A 16,227-nucleotide genomic window follows, 5' to 3' on the forward strand; every position below is an offset into this window, starting at 1 on the left:
ATAAGTGAAGAAAAATCTCAAAGTTGTTTAAGGAAAATAGATTTCAAGGAGATTGTAGAGAGAATTGGTGTATCTTTCATTGATAATAAGAGCCCTATATATAGGAAGTACAAGTACATAATCTTGGAGTACAAGGAATCCTATTCTAATTAGAACTAGAAATCTATAACATTCTCTCTTATTACAACTATAGAAAGTATTCCTAGTTTGGTAAGACACACATAAATCAGATATCTTTCAACACTCCCCCTTGTGCCGTCCAAACATGATGTCATCATGATACAATGGCGTTTCAAACGTTGCCTCGTTAAAAATCTTGCTCGAGTAATAAAAATCCTATGGGACAAAAACAACCTTGAGGAGTAGAAAAAGAGTACAGCACGCCCTTCAGTCTTCGAGATTAAACATATAGACATCATACCTCCCCCTGATGACAAAATCTCTCCCTGATTGTTATAATCATGGGAGTTCAGATAATTTCCTCATTCCGATACTCTTCACATGTTTCTCGAAAGTGGATTTAGGTAACAACTTAGTAAATAAGTCTGCTACATTATCCTCTGATCATATTTGATGCACTTCAATCTTTAGAAGTGTTTTTTGTTACTGATTATAAAAGAACTTAAGCGATATATGCTTGGTGTTGTCGCCGTTGATGAAACCTTGCTTCATTTGTTCAATGCGGCCTACATTATCCTCATAAATGCACGTAGGTTCATATGTGGTAGACTTCAAACCTCAACTTCTTCAAATGTGTGCAACTATGGATCTTAACCATATGCATTTACAAACTGCCTCATGAAGAGCAATAATCTCTGTATGATTCGAAGAAGTAACAACAAGGGTTTGCTTTGTAGACCTCCAAGATATCGCGGTGCTTCTCATGATAAAGACATAACCAGTTTGGAAAAGATCATTGTGAGGGTCAGAGAGATACCTTGGATCAGTAAAACCCATCAAAACATCACCATCGTTTTGACGTAGGGAGGGAGGACGCCGGCCACCCTTAGTACATGCAGTGGCACAGGCATCGTTGCCGTGTCCAGCGGCGGCCGTGTTGACGATGGCCTTCGGGCCAATGGAGTCTGATTCCATTCTTTCGTTCAATCTTTTTTCTCTATAGGGATGGAACAAACCCATATCTATCGTACCCTTTAACTATCGAAAGATTGTCTTTACACCAGTCCAATGGCGTCGCGTTGGTCCAGGGCTACATCGAGCTAAAAAGTTTACAACAAATGAGGTGTCTGGTCTTGTATTGTGCTAAGTACAATAATGCGCCTATTGTACTTAAGTAAGCAATTCTGCTATTAACACGTCTTCGTCATCATCCCTAGGAGGAAATGGATCCCTCTTAGGGTCAAGACTACAGACAACCATAGGGGTGCTTACAGGCTTGACTTCATCAAAATGCCTAAGCATCCATTGACACGGTTTTCAAGTTCTAAACCGAGACAAAACTGTGTTCTCCTAGAGTGTGTTTGGATGAGGGAAAAAATGATGGAATTTAATTGAAAGTGAGGATTTCATAATTCCTACAAGCTAATTCCCTCATTTGGCATTATCAGATTGGAAATTTTAAATTTCTCTGTGGAAAAAAAAACGAAAGAATTCATTATTTGAATTCTCCACTTCAGTTTCCACCAAAATATGTGTCATTTACGAATTCATTTGCAGTATTCAATTTTCATTTCCAAAATAAGGCTTTTTTCTATTTTATTTTTTTATTTGTTTTAAACTTTCTTAATTTATTACATATTTCAAATCCTAAATAGATACAACCAAACAACAGAAATTGCACTTAATGGAATTTTAGATTGATGGAGTTAGAGATTCCATCATTTATAAATTCCTATGGATTTCATAATTTTCTCATCCAAATGCACCGCTAAGGTCCTTCATCTCAAACTCAGATTTCAGGTGCTCAGTGGTTTCCCTTAATTCATTAAGAGTTCCAATTATGTTCATCAACATAAACTGCGACAATTGCAAATCCATAATTTGTCACGGAATTGTCACGGAAATGCGCGGGCATAGTTCATCAAATCCCTTCCCAATCAAGTAGTCACTTAGTGAGCGTTGCAACCTCATTACAAACGCGCTTCATGGTCTAGAGCCACTTGATTTGGATAAATGAAGTCCATCAGGGACCTTCATGTATATTTTTGTATCTAGATCCCCATAAAGACACGTACTGACCACATTCGTAAGCTCATGTTCAGTTATTTGGAAATACCAAACTGAAAAGGTAGTGGAGTGCAATGACATCCATTACGGGAGGATATCTATGTCTCCTTGTAGTCGATTCAAGGGCGTTGTGAGAAGCCTTGCTCCATGAGGCGAATCTATAATCTCTTTTTTCTCATCACACTTTTTAACAAAGACCTATTTATGACAACAGGTTTTATGTTAAGAGGTGTCGGCATCTCAGGCCCGAAATCCTTCCTCTTCGTTAGTGAGTCCAATTCAACCTGGATCGCATCTTTCCATTTAGGGAAATTTTCTCTACGTTGGAATTCTTCAACAGAGCAAGGTTCAATGTCATTGGTCTCAATAATCCCACGTCCTCATGTACACTAATGTAGTTTCTAGAGACCTCTATATTCTTAGGAATTGGTTCTAACTTTGGGGCGTCCCCAACGATGTCTCTTGGACATAACCACAATCCAGAATATTCTCATGAAATGGATTTTAAGTATCAATGATCAATAGATCAGGTTGTGCCAAACTCGCTCTCTTCCTAGGGCGAGAATCCATCGAACCTATGAGTGTCATACGATCCCTAGAGGAACCCATGGCATGTGACGCCATTATGCCATCTTGTGGCAACACCATGCCACCATCCATGGTGGCGGCACCGTGCCCAGCTCCTCTGGGTGGCGCCATGTCCTCTTGAGGGGACATCAATCCTTGCAGGCATGTTTGCAGCAGGTATATGTGATCTCGTCACTTTTAGGGGATCAAGATGAGACATAGTGGGGATAGACCACGACAATTCATGTCGTTCCTGTTGAACATTAACGTTCTAATCTCCCCCTAATGATGGGAAGACTGTCTCATCAAAGTGATAATCCGCAAATCTAGCGATAAAGAGATCGCCTGTCAAGGGTTCTACATAGCGGACTTATAGTTGGAGGTTGATATCCAACACAAATATATATATATATATATATATGCATTCATTGCTTTTGACCCATTTGGATGCGCTTGTGGTGACACAATTGGCTCATAAACCACGCACTCCAATATGCGTAAGTACGAGATATTAAACTCGCACCCAGTCACTAGCTGTAACGCAAAGAAAGGTGAGTGGCAGTGGGTCGTAGACGAATTAGCATAGCTGCATGCGATATCTTGCATAACCCTAAGCGGAAATATTGGTGTGCATTCCCAATGTCTAGGCTACCATCGTAGTCGTTTAGTGGTGGCATTCCGCGATACCATTTGAGTGTGTACATGGAAATATGATGCCCAACATCAACCCCCAATGATATGCAATAGTCATCGAAAGTCTTCGATATAAACTCTCTAGCATTATCAAGTCAAATTGACTCAATGAGATGATCTGGGCAGTGAGCTGGTAGCTATATTATTAGGGCTAGGAGTTTATCATAAGCAGCATTACGAGTGGATGATAGCGCGATACGTGACCAGCGTACCTGCTCATCAACCAACACCATAAAACATCTAAACAGTCTGCAAGTTGGTTGAATCGGTTGACAAAATTCCCTCGGATTCTATGAGAACATATGTGTCCTTTGCATAGGATGGTATCGATCCTAATTTAGCTAAAGAGCAGGCTTCGTAAAATGAGCGATGGGCCTTAGAAGCAACCAATGAAGATTTTGGTTGAGCCACAAAGTCACAATTGACTTGAGAAGTGCAAAGATGAGACAAATCATCATGGATGGTGTCAAAGCCATCCTTTTGCCGTAGAGGGATGATGGCGCCGGTATTAACCGGCTGGTGGTGGATGGCGGCAGTGCCGTGAGGCGCAGCGGCGGTCCGTCTATCTCTTTGAATCAACCTTTGATTCATACTTCTTTGAATCAACCTTTGATTCATACTTCTTTTCGCTCGAAACAAAAGATGTCTGTGTGAAGTCTTTAATATACGGATCATCATATCATGACCTGGATGTCCCAAATGGTCAAGCCAAAGCCTATATATGTTGGTGTCCCAAAGGTCATCTCTTATGACGTAATTGGACTCAATTACTCGAATAGCGGTTACATATAACCCACTAGAGCGACACATAAGCTTCTCTAATACTCGTTTTTCATCCATAGTCATTAGAGGTAATGTAAAGGAACTCTTGTCCATTCTCACTATGTATTTCCACATGAAAATCGTTGGCTTTAATATCTTTAAAATAATAAAGTTCTAATTAAGATATGTCCAAGACATGAAATAAAATAATCGACACTTAATTAATAATAGCCAACGATTACATCAAGGTTTCTAATCCAAATAGTAATTATAATCAACACTCGACTAGTGGTCGTTACTCAATCCTTTCTGTAACTCCAATTAGCATGACTAGAAAATTGAGAGGAGATGTCAGTGGAGTGAAGCTCGCTTAAGTACCACTTATCTCAACTACTTTCCTAGACATCGTACTTAATTGGATGAGCCTAGTTGTGAAAGAGTTATCACCATTGTCATTATTGATAATAGTTTAAGGCAAATGCCATTACATAAATTCTTGGAGAAAGACTATGTAAACAAAATCTGCGGAATCCATATTTCCATCGCTAGATTAGAAGTCTTTAATTGTAAGATTGGCGTCATTGCCATCTCCATCATCTCCTTCAGTTGTGAGATAAGCCTCTTGCTCTCTCATATCTTTATACACCTTGTATTGTGCAGCTTGTTTTTTAGTCGCATTATAGCGCTTAAACCAATGCTCTGAAGATCCACATCTATAACATACCTCACCCTTTAATTGAGATGCACATTTGTGCATTAGGACGTCCCCTAGGGACATTGGTGGCACCGGCCTTGCCTCTCCCACGTTGTCCAACATTGCCACGTGTCCGCACATCATTCTGGCGGTTTCCTTCCCTTGTAGGGCGGTTATATAGACCCACACGTCCTGATTGATGTCCCTTAACTTTAGGGTTGCCGGCCTTGAATTATAGTTCTTCACGAGTATGTTATCATGTTTCTCAGCAACTGACATGACAGTGATAAGCTGATGAAACCTCATTATTATATTCAAGCCTATATAAATTGAAACCAGTAATGCAGAAACATGGAAGGTTGAGAGAGTTTTCTTAATTAAATATTCTTGATCTGTGAGCTCTACTCCACAAAATCCCATTGGCAGTGAGGTGATTCTCGACGTAATTTACCCATCGGTGATATCCAACGTCACTCGAATCTAGTTTAGTGAAGTCGAGTTTTTGCATGTTTGCATTCAACATTCTAAAAACGAAGGAGAATAAGTTAGTTTCGGAGCATAATACTTCCACGACAACTAATAAAGATTTCTGAGTGTCTTTGCTTCCAAGAAATCAGATTCCAAGAAATTTGGATTAGACCAAAACAATGATGTTTGAATGGTGGTCAAATTTTGATGCTCACGAAACTCTTGTTCGTAGCAAATTTAATTTCTCAACGAACCTCTTGTTCGGAGGAGCACGAACCCCCACAGTTCGGCTTTTATCAAATCCCATGTTATAAGAAAGGTGGGAGGTAAAAGAAGGGAGGTTGCAAGTCCCTGGAGATAAAGAAGAATAAATAAATTCAAAAGCAGGAACTCTAATCTTAAAACTTACTTGGTGTTTCTTGCTGCTTGATTTTCTTGTTCTTCTTGTAATCTTCTTCAAAGTAGCACGCAGAGATGGTGGTAGCGTGCAAGAAGGTGGTGCACGGCACAAGGGAAAATCCTAGGTAGGGTTCTATGGTTTCACGGCTTAGAGAAGAAGAAAGAAGGATTTTTGGTTTCTGATTCAGGGTTATGGCTCGTGCTGATAACGTGTTTAAGGAAAATAGATTTCAAGAAGATTGTAGAGAGAATTGGTGCATCTTTTATTGATAATAGGAGCCCTATATATAGGGAGTACAAGTACATAATCTTGGAGTACAAGGAATCCTGTTCTAATTAGAACTAGGAATATAGAACATTCTCTCCTATTACAACAATAGAATGTAATCCTATTTTGGTGAGGCACACATAAATCAAATATCCTTCAACAAAAGTGGAGATAGATCGACAATTGGCTACAAATACTAGGAACTGCTTTGCTTGTCTGCTGCTGCTATGATTGGCTGCTGCTATGATTGAGAAAAAGAAGCAGCAAACATAATTAGTACTCTACAGTTGTTCACGTTAGCCACAATGAAAAGTATGAAGAGGAGCATACATTGTGAATAGTCTTCCCAATGAAAATGCGAAAAGCTTAATAATCAATTGCTGATCAAAATGATACTTAAAAGAAACCCCAACAAGTCGTATCATTCACTGCATACTAACTATAATTATCTGACTGCCGCATTCTAACTAGGAATCATTGATGCTGGCAAGTCATAAATGGATTTTGAGAAGCCACAAACAACAATGCAGGCGCCGCGCACACACACACACCAAGACAAGCTTACACTATGACCATTCTTAGATGTACCAAATAGAACTATGTTGAACTTCCATGTTTTTAATATATCTCACTCAAACAGATGTTTTGCTACATTCACCAGTGGAAAAACATCTTGTAAAAAGAACACATACACTTTGAATTCTCCTGATTAGACAAAATACAGAAAACAAAAGACATCCAAATTCCCTTTCTATAGATGCTTCAGGTAGCTTGTCTTCTAGTCAAATTAAATTCCCCTGATTCAGCAGAACTGGCTTCCTATGATGCATGTACCAAGTAATGTGTTGAGATCAAAGTCCATCCCACATCCATTCAACAAAACTAAGGTCTTAGAATGCGCATTACTCAACAAACTTTTAATCCATATTTCCAAACAGAGATGCAGGACGCCAATCTTTTCCATGACGCATTCACACTCAACTTCAGCACTCTGCCTTGCTATGTGACAAGGGGAATTTCTTCAATCAATCAGCATATATGCGACTCATTTTTTCCAGTTCATTCCACTTGAAGTTAAGAGTTTGTTCCTTGCACTTGTTTATAACCAGTACAAGTCTTCGAATGTTTGATCTGCACAGTTCCAGGCTCCACGGTAGTGGAGCCGCATAGCTCCCTTAGTGCTGTAAAATGATGAACATCTCACAAACTTAGTTCTCTGCGAATAATTTACATCCCACAAGATTGAATCTCTCTTTAATCAAGTAAAGGGCATTAATGAATTGGAATAATTAGCACACAGGAATTAGATAGGTCCAAGATATCATGAACTGATTCAAATTCGTCATTAGACAGTAAAAAGATGGTGGACGATTTTCCAACGGCCAATATAAAATGAAAGTTATGCACTAAAAATTCCACGTAACACAAAATGGATCCCGGCCAAATTTCATGAATCATTAATGCACAAGAAATGGATCTTTTCCATATATTTTGTACAAACAATGGAATCCAAAAGCCTAGTTAACTAAATCTTCAGTCCAATTTATGGCTATAGTTGAGAATCTTCTTTGTGCTCATTGTGATTATGAATGTTCAGATTTAGAACCTAGGCAAAGGACTATATACCTTCCATGGAGGATTACTTTAGTGTATACAGGCGTTTTGCCATTATGGCATAGAGTTGTGTCTATTTGCAAGCGAAAATTCTTTGATACACTGAACATAAAATTTATTATTGGCGAGAAATTAATTACAATAAGAAGACTATACCAAACGGACAACACTAGATCACTCAGAACAGAAACAAGGAAGTTGGCAGAGTTGGACAGGCAAGAAGCTTGAATCTTACGTGCCAAGGCATGACTGTTTGGATGATCAGCATTAAAATTCGCCAAGCATTTCACTTAAAAAATAAAAGACCTTGCATAGCTGCATCGAAGATTAAAGAGAACCAAAAGTATGCCAGTGAAAAAGAGAAGTTATAATACCTGGAAGTGCCAGTGAACCAAAAGTATCCGAATATATATAATAGCTGGAGCATGAGAAAAAGAGAAGTTATAATACCTGGAAGTGGGTCCTTAATTTGTCGATGGTGTGAAGAAGGGAAGGAAAGTGAAAACACTAGATGGAACTGGTTTTCTATAAATTATCCTTGCTTGAACAACATAATGGAAATCGATCAAACCTAACGCAGTGTAAACCTCACCACAGAGGAAACATCACTGCAAGGCTGTTTATGTAGCCCACACACAGAAAACAATCCACTATGAAATCAAGGTTTTACGAGATACAAGTTGTGATATTCAACGCAACCACTTTACAAGCAATATAGCTAACTTGTTTACAACTTGAACAACCTATTCTACACAAGAATAAACTGATCTATTTCAATAATGCACACTGACAAGTCTTGTCTTCTTTTTGAATCGAAAGCTCTCTTATATCATGTAATATAAAGAGGATGACTTGAGCAAACACAAAAATCAATCAAGGAGAGTTTATTTCATGAAAACTGTTTGTGAAGACCATGCAACACACATAACACACTTAGATCTCAAAAACTCTGAACACTAATACAGTTTGAAAACCTTTTTATATAGGAGCATGACTCCCCCTCAATCAAATCTCTTCTTATCACAAAATAAGATAAACACGGAAAGGTTTTAAAACTGATTCCGATATGCAATCAAATCTTCCTAACTGTAAGCAAACAAGATCTTTATCTGATATGCATTTAGAAAACCATGTAATGCAGATAATGATTTCAGATCAAATAAAAGATATGCATATCAATTTAGAATCATGCAAAATTATATGAAATGTAAGTCACATTTATCTCAGGATCAGTGAGCATGATTCCCCTTAATTTGCTCTTTGTAATCCGATTCTGCAATCTTCTTCTGTCCACCGGGAAAGTAGGAGAAATACTCTCCTAGTCCTTTGCAACCTCTTATCTCCTAGTGTCCTTGGGAAAGTATGTGTTGAATGGTAATAGCCCAATGTACTTACAATCTCCCCCTTTGGGCATTCCCATTCAACACATAGCTTTCTTTCTTCTTTTTAACCTGCAGGTTTGTCTTCACATAAACAAAACACTAACCACACAAAGTTCAACAGATGTACCTATAAGTTTCACTTGAATCAAGGGAATCAGTTTCCATCCTTTTCCAGATCCAAATAAAAACCAAAATAAAGACTAACAAAATAAGCAACCAATGCAGTTTGTGCTTATGCACTTACACACCAAAATAAAATTTGTCCAAGAAAAAATAAAAAGAAGAAGGAAGAAAAATAACAGAAAATAAAAAAAACTTTTACTTCTCCCCCTTTGAATGGGAAAGCTCGGCAATCTCCTCCTTGAGTTTGGTGATCCGATCATAGATCTCCTCACTGTCCTGCGAGTCACCACTGGTCGCGTCAAGATCCTCCCAAGGAACATTAGGAACTGTGCGCTTGCGAGTGGCAACCCTCTTGCTTGTCTCAGCCTCCGGATGGGGCTCCTCTTTGAGTGACGCAGCCTCCTTTCGAGGAAACCCTGGGGGATAACTCTGCATGTTCTGGACTTCCAGGGCGAGTTTGTTCACGGCAGTGTGACAGCGGATCAGAGAGAAGTTCATGTCAGAGATGTAGGTAATCGATCATGCATGTGACCCGCCAATCGGTCACCATAACACCCTCGCGAAGAGAAGAACGCAGAGCATCAATGGAGTCAGTCAACCCTTCCAGGGTGGCCGCAGGCTGAGGGGCACAAGCAGCCTGGGAGGACGAGGACTCTCCGAGATGCAGCCTGGGAGAGCGACGAGGCAGAGGAGGCAGACTGCGGATACCCTCAAGAGTAGGACGACGGTCCCCAGGGTGAGTTAGGCCAGCGCGAGCGGCCGCTTGACGACCTTCTTCCTCCAGAGAGAGAGCACGGCGTTGGTTGATTCCCATGCGAATGGTAACCTTGGTGCAAACCATGATGAATGAGAAGCGGAGAAGAAAGAATTGGAATCTGCACACTTAGACAAACCCTAGTGAAATCTGGAGGAGACAAAAGTGCTTATATATAGAGTACGAATAGGGTAGAAATCTCAACAGGCACACGGTTTTAACATAGATTCTCCGGGAAGGAGAAGAGTTATGACAGTTCATGGCCCAAGAAACATGCATGTACATGAAAAACTCCTCCTAAATTTATGCTTCATCAGTAAGGAAGGTGCATGCAAATAGAGGTCCAATAAGACTAAAAAGAGATCAGAAAGTATCTAGAAAAAAAATCGCGAGATCTTGCATTGATAGCACACAGGATATGCCTTGCTTAAGAATCTAGATACATAAGGTTCTGTCACAACTGTCAAAGAGTAAATAAAGCATAGTTCAAGCACAGAGATACACAACTGATTAAAAGTGATACATATTTTAGTTAGAAGAAATAACCATGATGTATTCCATCAACAAACAGGATTTGAACTCAAAACCAGATACCAATCAGTAAGGCTGTGATGGATGTGAACATAGAGAATAAATGGAGCTTGGATACAGAAAAGAGAAAGCAAGACAGTTCAGTAAAGAGAGTGAACTGAGTATTGTGTTCATGTGGTCGTTTCATTCAATCAATGTATCGCAGTTCAAACTCATGTAGCAAGGGACATCTCAGTAACTCCCAGATCAGATGATCTTAGGGTAATAAGCATAACAAGGATGCTCGATGAAATGTACCTCGAGTGACTGCCTGTATATTCAATAATAAACTTCTTGTAAGTACTTGACCAATCTCAGTTCTTGCAAGCCTTGGAAAGTTCACCACAACCAAGACCTGATTACTTTGAGGAAAGGCAATTGTAGATCCATTCGACCTTGTTTTGTTAAGTTGTACTCAGTTCACCTACTATACCAAAAAGCTCATCCCTCTGATCTAATAACATGCCACCACTTATAGTTATGTGTGCTAGTGCAGGATGAGTGTGACTGACTGATAACCAAGAAGAGAGTACAAAAACATTGTCCAGAATAAGACATGGCAATAGGAACAGTAAACTGAAAATATGAACAACTTGTAAAGGAAGTGGTCAAAGTGCACTAAGTTCTGAATTCACTTCCTGACAGTTGGACAAAAATGAAGCACCCTTAAACCTTAACACAAATGCCAAGAGCATTCCTTAACATCTCAAATCTAGCAGTGTCGAGCGGCTTAGTGAAAAGATCAGCTAATTGATTGTCAGTGGGGACAAAACTCAATTCAAGAATTTGTTGTTCAACTAAATCTCTAATGAAGTGATATCTGAGATCAATGTGCTTAGTTCTAGAGTGTTGAACAGGATTTTTTGTGATGTTTATGGCACTAGTATTATCACAGAAGATAGACAACTTACCTTGAGAGATCCCATAATCCTTAAGTATTTGCTTCATCCAAAGCATTTGAGTGCAACAGCTGCCAGCAGCAACATATTCTGCCTCGGCAGTAGACAACGAGATGCAATTTTGTTTCTTGTTGTGCCAAGCAACAAGATTGTTCCCAACAAAGAAACAGCCTCCTGATGTGCTTTTCCGATCCTTGAGATTTCCTCCCCAGTTAGCATCTGAGTAACCAGGAATTTCCACATTAGTATCGAAGCTATAGAATATTCCACAAGAAACAGTACCTGAGATATATCGTAGAATTTTTTTGACAGCTTCCAAATGGGATTCCTTTGGATTTGCTTGAAATCGTGCACAAACACCAACACTATAAGAGATGTCTGGTCGACTAGCAGTAAGATACAACAAACTGCCAATCATGCTCCTATAGAGGGTAGGGTCAATAGACTTGTCATCCTTGTCGTCACTAAGCTTGGTAGTAGTGCTCCTGGGATTGTTTACCACCTTTTTGGACTCAAGTCCAAATTTCTTGATCAGATTCTCATCATATTTGATTTGAGAGAGAAACAAACCTGTGTTAAGCTGCTTTACTTGTAATCCAAGAAAAAATGTTAGCTCACCAAACATACTCATTTCAAATTCACTTTCCATGACAAATTGAAATTCTTTGACAAGATGTTTAGATGTAGAACCAAAAACAATGTCATCAACATACACTTGGGCAATGATAATGTCATTTTTTACTCGTTTTACAAATAAAGTCTTATCAATTAATCCCCTAGTATAATCTTTTCCCACAAGATGAGTGGAGAGCCTCTCATACCAGGCTCGAGGAGCCTGCTTCAGACCATACAAGGCTTTCTTGAGTCGGTAGACATGGTCTAAGTTATGTGGATCTTTGAAACTAGGAGGTTGTTCCACATGAACTTCTTCCTGCAAGATCCCATTCAGGAAGGCAGTTTTGACATCCATTTGAAACAGTTTGAACCTGAGATGACAGGCTACAGACAAGAGTAACCTCACTAATTCTAATCTAGCAACAGGAGCAAAAGTTTCATCAAAATCAAGACCTTCAACCTGAGAATAACCCTGAGCCACTAACCTAGCTTTGTTTCTAATTACATTCCCTTTTTCATCACTTTTGTTTCTGAAGATCCATTTAGTGCCTATGACATTGCAATTTCCAGGTCTAGGTACCAAGTACCATACATCATTCCTAGCAAATTGATTTAACTCTTCCTGCATAGCACTAATCCAGTCATCATCCAACAAGGCTTCCTTCACATTCTTTGGTTCAATTAGGGAAACAAAACCACACTGGGATATAACATTCATAGTGATCAGATTTTCAGTGATAAAGCAAAGCAATGCATTGTCTCGACTTACCTCATCCAGACTTACCTGTGGAGCAGCTTGGCTTCTAGTTTTGAGGCCATCTCATATTTTTCCAATGACATTCTCATTTGAGGAGCTGGCTCGAAGATGCTATCGACATTCTCTTCCTGAGCTGATGTGTCTTGTGAACCTGAGCTGGAAGATGATGATGTATCTGCAAAGACCTCCTCCTGTCTAATATAATGATCATCAATAGACACGTTAATAGATTCCATAACAATCCTAGTTCATTTGTTATAAACTCTATATGCTCGACTATTGACAGAATACCCAAGGAAAATACCATCATCACTTCTTGCATCAAATTTGCCAAGTTGCTCTCGATCTCTCAAGATATAGCATGGGCTTCCAAACACACGAAAATGACCTACGTTTGGTTTCTTACCCTTCCACAGCTCATATGCTATTTGTTCAGTTCCAGGTCTCAAAAAGACTCTGTTGATGGTGTAACATGCAGTACTAATTGCCTCAGCCCAGAAATTTGTGCTTAGACCTACAGAGTGTAACATTACTCTTGCCATGTCCAGCAGCACTCTATTTTTGCGTTCAACTATTCCATTTTGCTGTGGAGTAATGGGAGCTGAAAATTCATGAGAAACACCTAACTCATGGAAATAGTTAGCAAAAGCAGCATTTTTGAATTCAGTGCCATTATCAGACCTTACTCTTACCAAGCACATATTTGTGGATTGTTTTTCCATTATCATTCTCTGACTTAATCCTTTAAAAGATTCAAAAGTTTCAGCTTTGTCTTTTAAAAAATTAACCCCAAGTATACCTGGAGAAATCATCGACTACTACTAGCATGTATTTCTTACCTCCAATGCTCTCAGTTTGAGCTGGTCCCATGAGATCCATGTGTAGCAGTTCCAGTACTTGTGTGGTAGTTGCAAAGTTTATTGTCTTGTGAGGAGACTTAGTTTGCTTCCTAGTCTTGCATCTTCCACAGATCTTGTCAGTCTTGCCACTTAAAGTTGGCAGACCCCTGACACATTGTTTGGTGGACAACTTGAGCAGATCCTGATAGTTCACATGTCCCAATCTTCTGTGCCATGTTTCAAAAGTCTCCTGTGCAGATCTTACGGAGAAGCAAGCCTGCACATTCAGAGACTCATTAGCTTGAATGTGATAACAATTATCTAATGATCTCTTACCTCCCATAATACTTTCTCCCTTTTTATCGAGAACCACACATCTTTGCTTGTTGAACCAAACATCCTCATAATCATTAGCCAAGTGACTGACACTGATTAGATTAGCAATTAGACGTTCACCATACAGAACATTTTTGAGGTTAGGCACTCCAGGAGTATTAACAGTTCCTCGTGCAAGTATTTTAGCTTTCCTTCCATCACCAAAAGTAACTGAGCCGGTAGTGCATTCATCTTGAAATGAGGAGAACCAAGTCTTATCTCCAGTCATGTGTCTGGAGCATCCACTGTCAACATACCAGAAGTCCCTTCGCTTGTCAGCCAAGGCAGTGAGTGCTACCAGGCAGGTTGCTTCAATATGTGTAGTAGTGGTATTTGTGTTTAGACATGACATGAGACAAGTGGCATCAATCGTGCTACGTGAATCAGATAAACCATTGTGATCAAGAAGACAATTATTTGACTCTTTCCTAATCCAAATAGGCTTATTCTTTGTTGTCTGTATGTGCACATTAGCGATCAGATTTGCTAATTTGTTAATGAACACTTTCTGTTCTCTAAGTTCATTATGCAAGGCTTCTACAGACAACTTTTCCTCAACAGGCAAACGTTTTGCAAGTCTCTCATTACTTCTAGGTCTAATGTGTCCCAACTTACCACAGTAATGACATGTAGGAATAAAAGATAGACTTGGAGTTAGAATACCTATTTTGACAAGTTGATGTTCCTTGGTCAATATTTACCTATTTGGCATTCTGATCATGTTTAGGTTGCTCACCACCTTTGTTCTCATGTACTGTGTTGGTTTCCTTGATAACCTCAGTAACCAGGTCATTTTTCGCTGGACTCATCTCTTTTACAAATCGTGTACTTTTGGTACTTTCTCCAGAGTAGCCTAGTCTGAAAGTATCATGATGGGCTTTTCCTGAACCAAATAATTTTGATACTGCACCCGAGATTATTTCAAATTTTGTGAACTTTTCTTGAGTAGACTTTAGTTCTTCCTGCAATGATTCATTTTCAGTTAGCAAATTCAAATTCAAATTCAAAGCATGCTGTCCTCTTACCTCAAGTTCCAGTACTTTGATCTTGACTTTAAGCTCAGCCTGTTCTGTCTTCCACTTCAGTGAATTGTTGACTTCTTGCACGTTGAGTGGCTCTTCAGTGAACTTGGTTCTTTCTTGATCCCATGCAGTCTGAGAATTCTTTAGCATAAGTTCCAGTTTATCATTCTCAGCTTTTAAGAATTCAACCTCTTCTTCCAAATTTGCATTCTTGAGGAGTGTATCTTTTGACGCTTTATAGAGTTGTTTGCAGCGGACAGTGGTCTCATCATCTGAGGAACCTCCATCACTATCTGACTCAAGTGAGAGAGATGATACAAAAGCTACATTTTCCATCTCTTGAGTTTCATCATCACTCCATGTAGAAAGAAGAGATTTGTTGTTGCCATTTCCATGTTTTCTGTTACCACAATCAGTGAAAATATGGCCATAGCCACCACATTCATAGCATTTGACTTTGCCAGTATTATTTTCCTTCAAATTTCCTTTTCCATTCTTAACATTGTTGTCACTGCTGCCAACATTGTGAAAATTTTTCCTGGAAGCATTTTGATTCCTAGACGATGTTGTACTTTTCAAGAAGATCTAGTGGTTCTGCTCCTTTCACCGCCTTGAAAGCTACACCCTTAGTTTTCTTTTCAGGTTTCAGTCTGAGCTCATAGGTTTTTAGGTTTCCGATAAGTTCATCTAGCAGATAGTCATCAATGTCAAAAGAATCTTCAATGCTAGTAACTTTCGAATGAAACTTGTCAGGCAAGGCCCTAAGAATTTTCTTAACCACCTTATCTTCATCAAATGGAGCCCCCAAACTACGACACTTACCAGTAATTTTTAAAATTCTACCATGAAAATCATCCACGGTTTCATCCTCTCCCATGGTCATAGTTTCAAATTTATAAATCAGACCTTGTTATTTTTTAACACATACCTTTTTATTACCTTCATATGTGGTTTGTAGCAGATCCCAAGCCTGCTTGGCAGTGTCACAATGGCTGATTCTCAGTTTTTCACGTTCAGAGAGAGCAGTAAATATGTTATTCTTTTCCTTGAAGTCAGCTTGAAGATCACGTACTTCCTCATCAGTCTAATCCTTACTAGGTTTGGGAGTGGCAGTGGATGAACTCTCACCTTTAGCTTGAACAACAGGTATCCTCCAGCCATTTTCAACAATATTCCACACATGTTCATGTTGTGCATAAAGATATGTTTTCATGTAAATCTTCCATTGAGTATACTTCT

The 16,227-nt window shown here is 39.2% G+C and overlaps 1 protein-coding gene across 1 annotated transcript; it reads right to left on the minus strand.

The window, feature by feature from the left end:
• Nucleotides 1–12,775: 12,775 nt before the first annotated feature.
• Nucleotides 12,776–15,865, minus strand: LOC133729195 (uncharacterized). The gene is made up of 6 exons (XM_062156684.1): nucleotides 15,561–15,865; nucleotides 14,992–15,502; nucleotides 14,722–14,928; nucleotides 13,592–14,576; nucleotides 13,044–13,494; nucleotides 12,776–12,947 (listed from the first exon to the last, which is right to left on the minus strand). The coding sequence occupies exons 1-6, from the start codon at nucleotides 15,863–15,865 to the stop codon at nucleotides 12,776–12,778; spliced, it is 2,631 nt and encodes an 876-aa protein (XP_062012668.1).
• Between the last annotated feature and the right edge of the window lie 362 nt (nucleotides 15,866–16,227).

The sequence above is a fragment of the Rosa rugosa genome, chromosome 1 (assembly GCF_958449725.1).
Source record: "Rosa rugosa chromosome 1, drRosRugo1.1, whole genome shotgun sequence".
NCBI lineage: Eukaryota > Viridiplantae > Streptophyta > Magnoliopsida > Rosales > Rosaceae > Rosa > Rosa rugosa.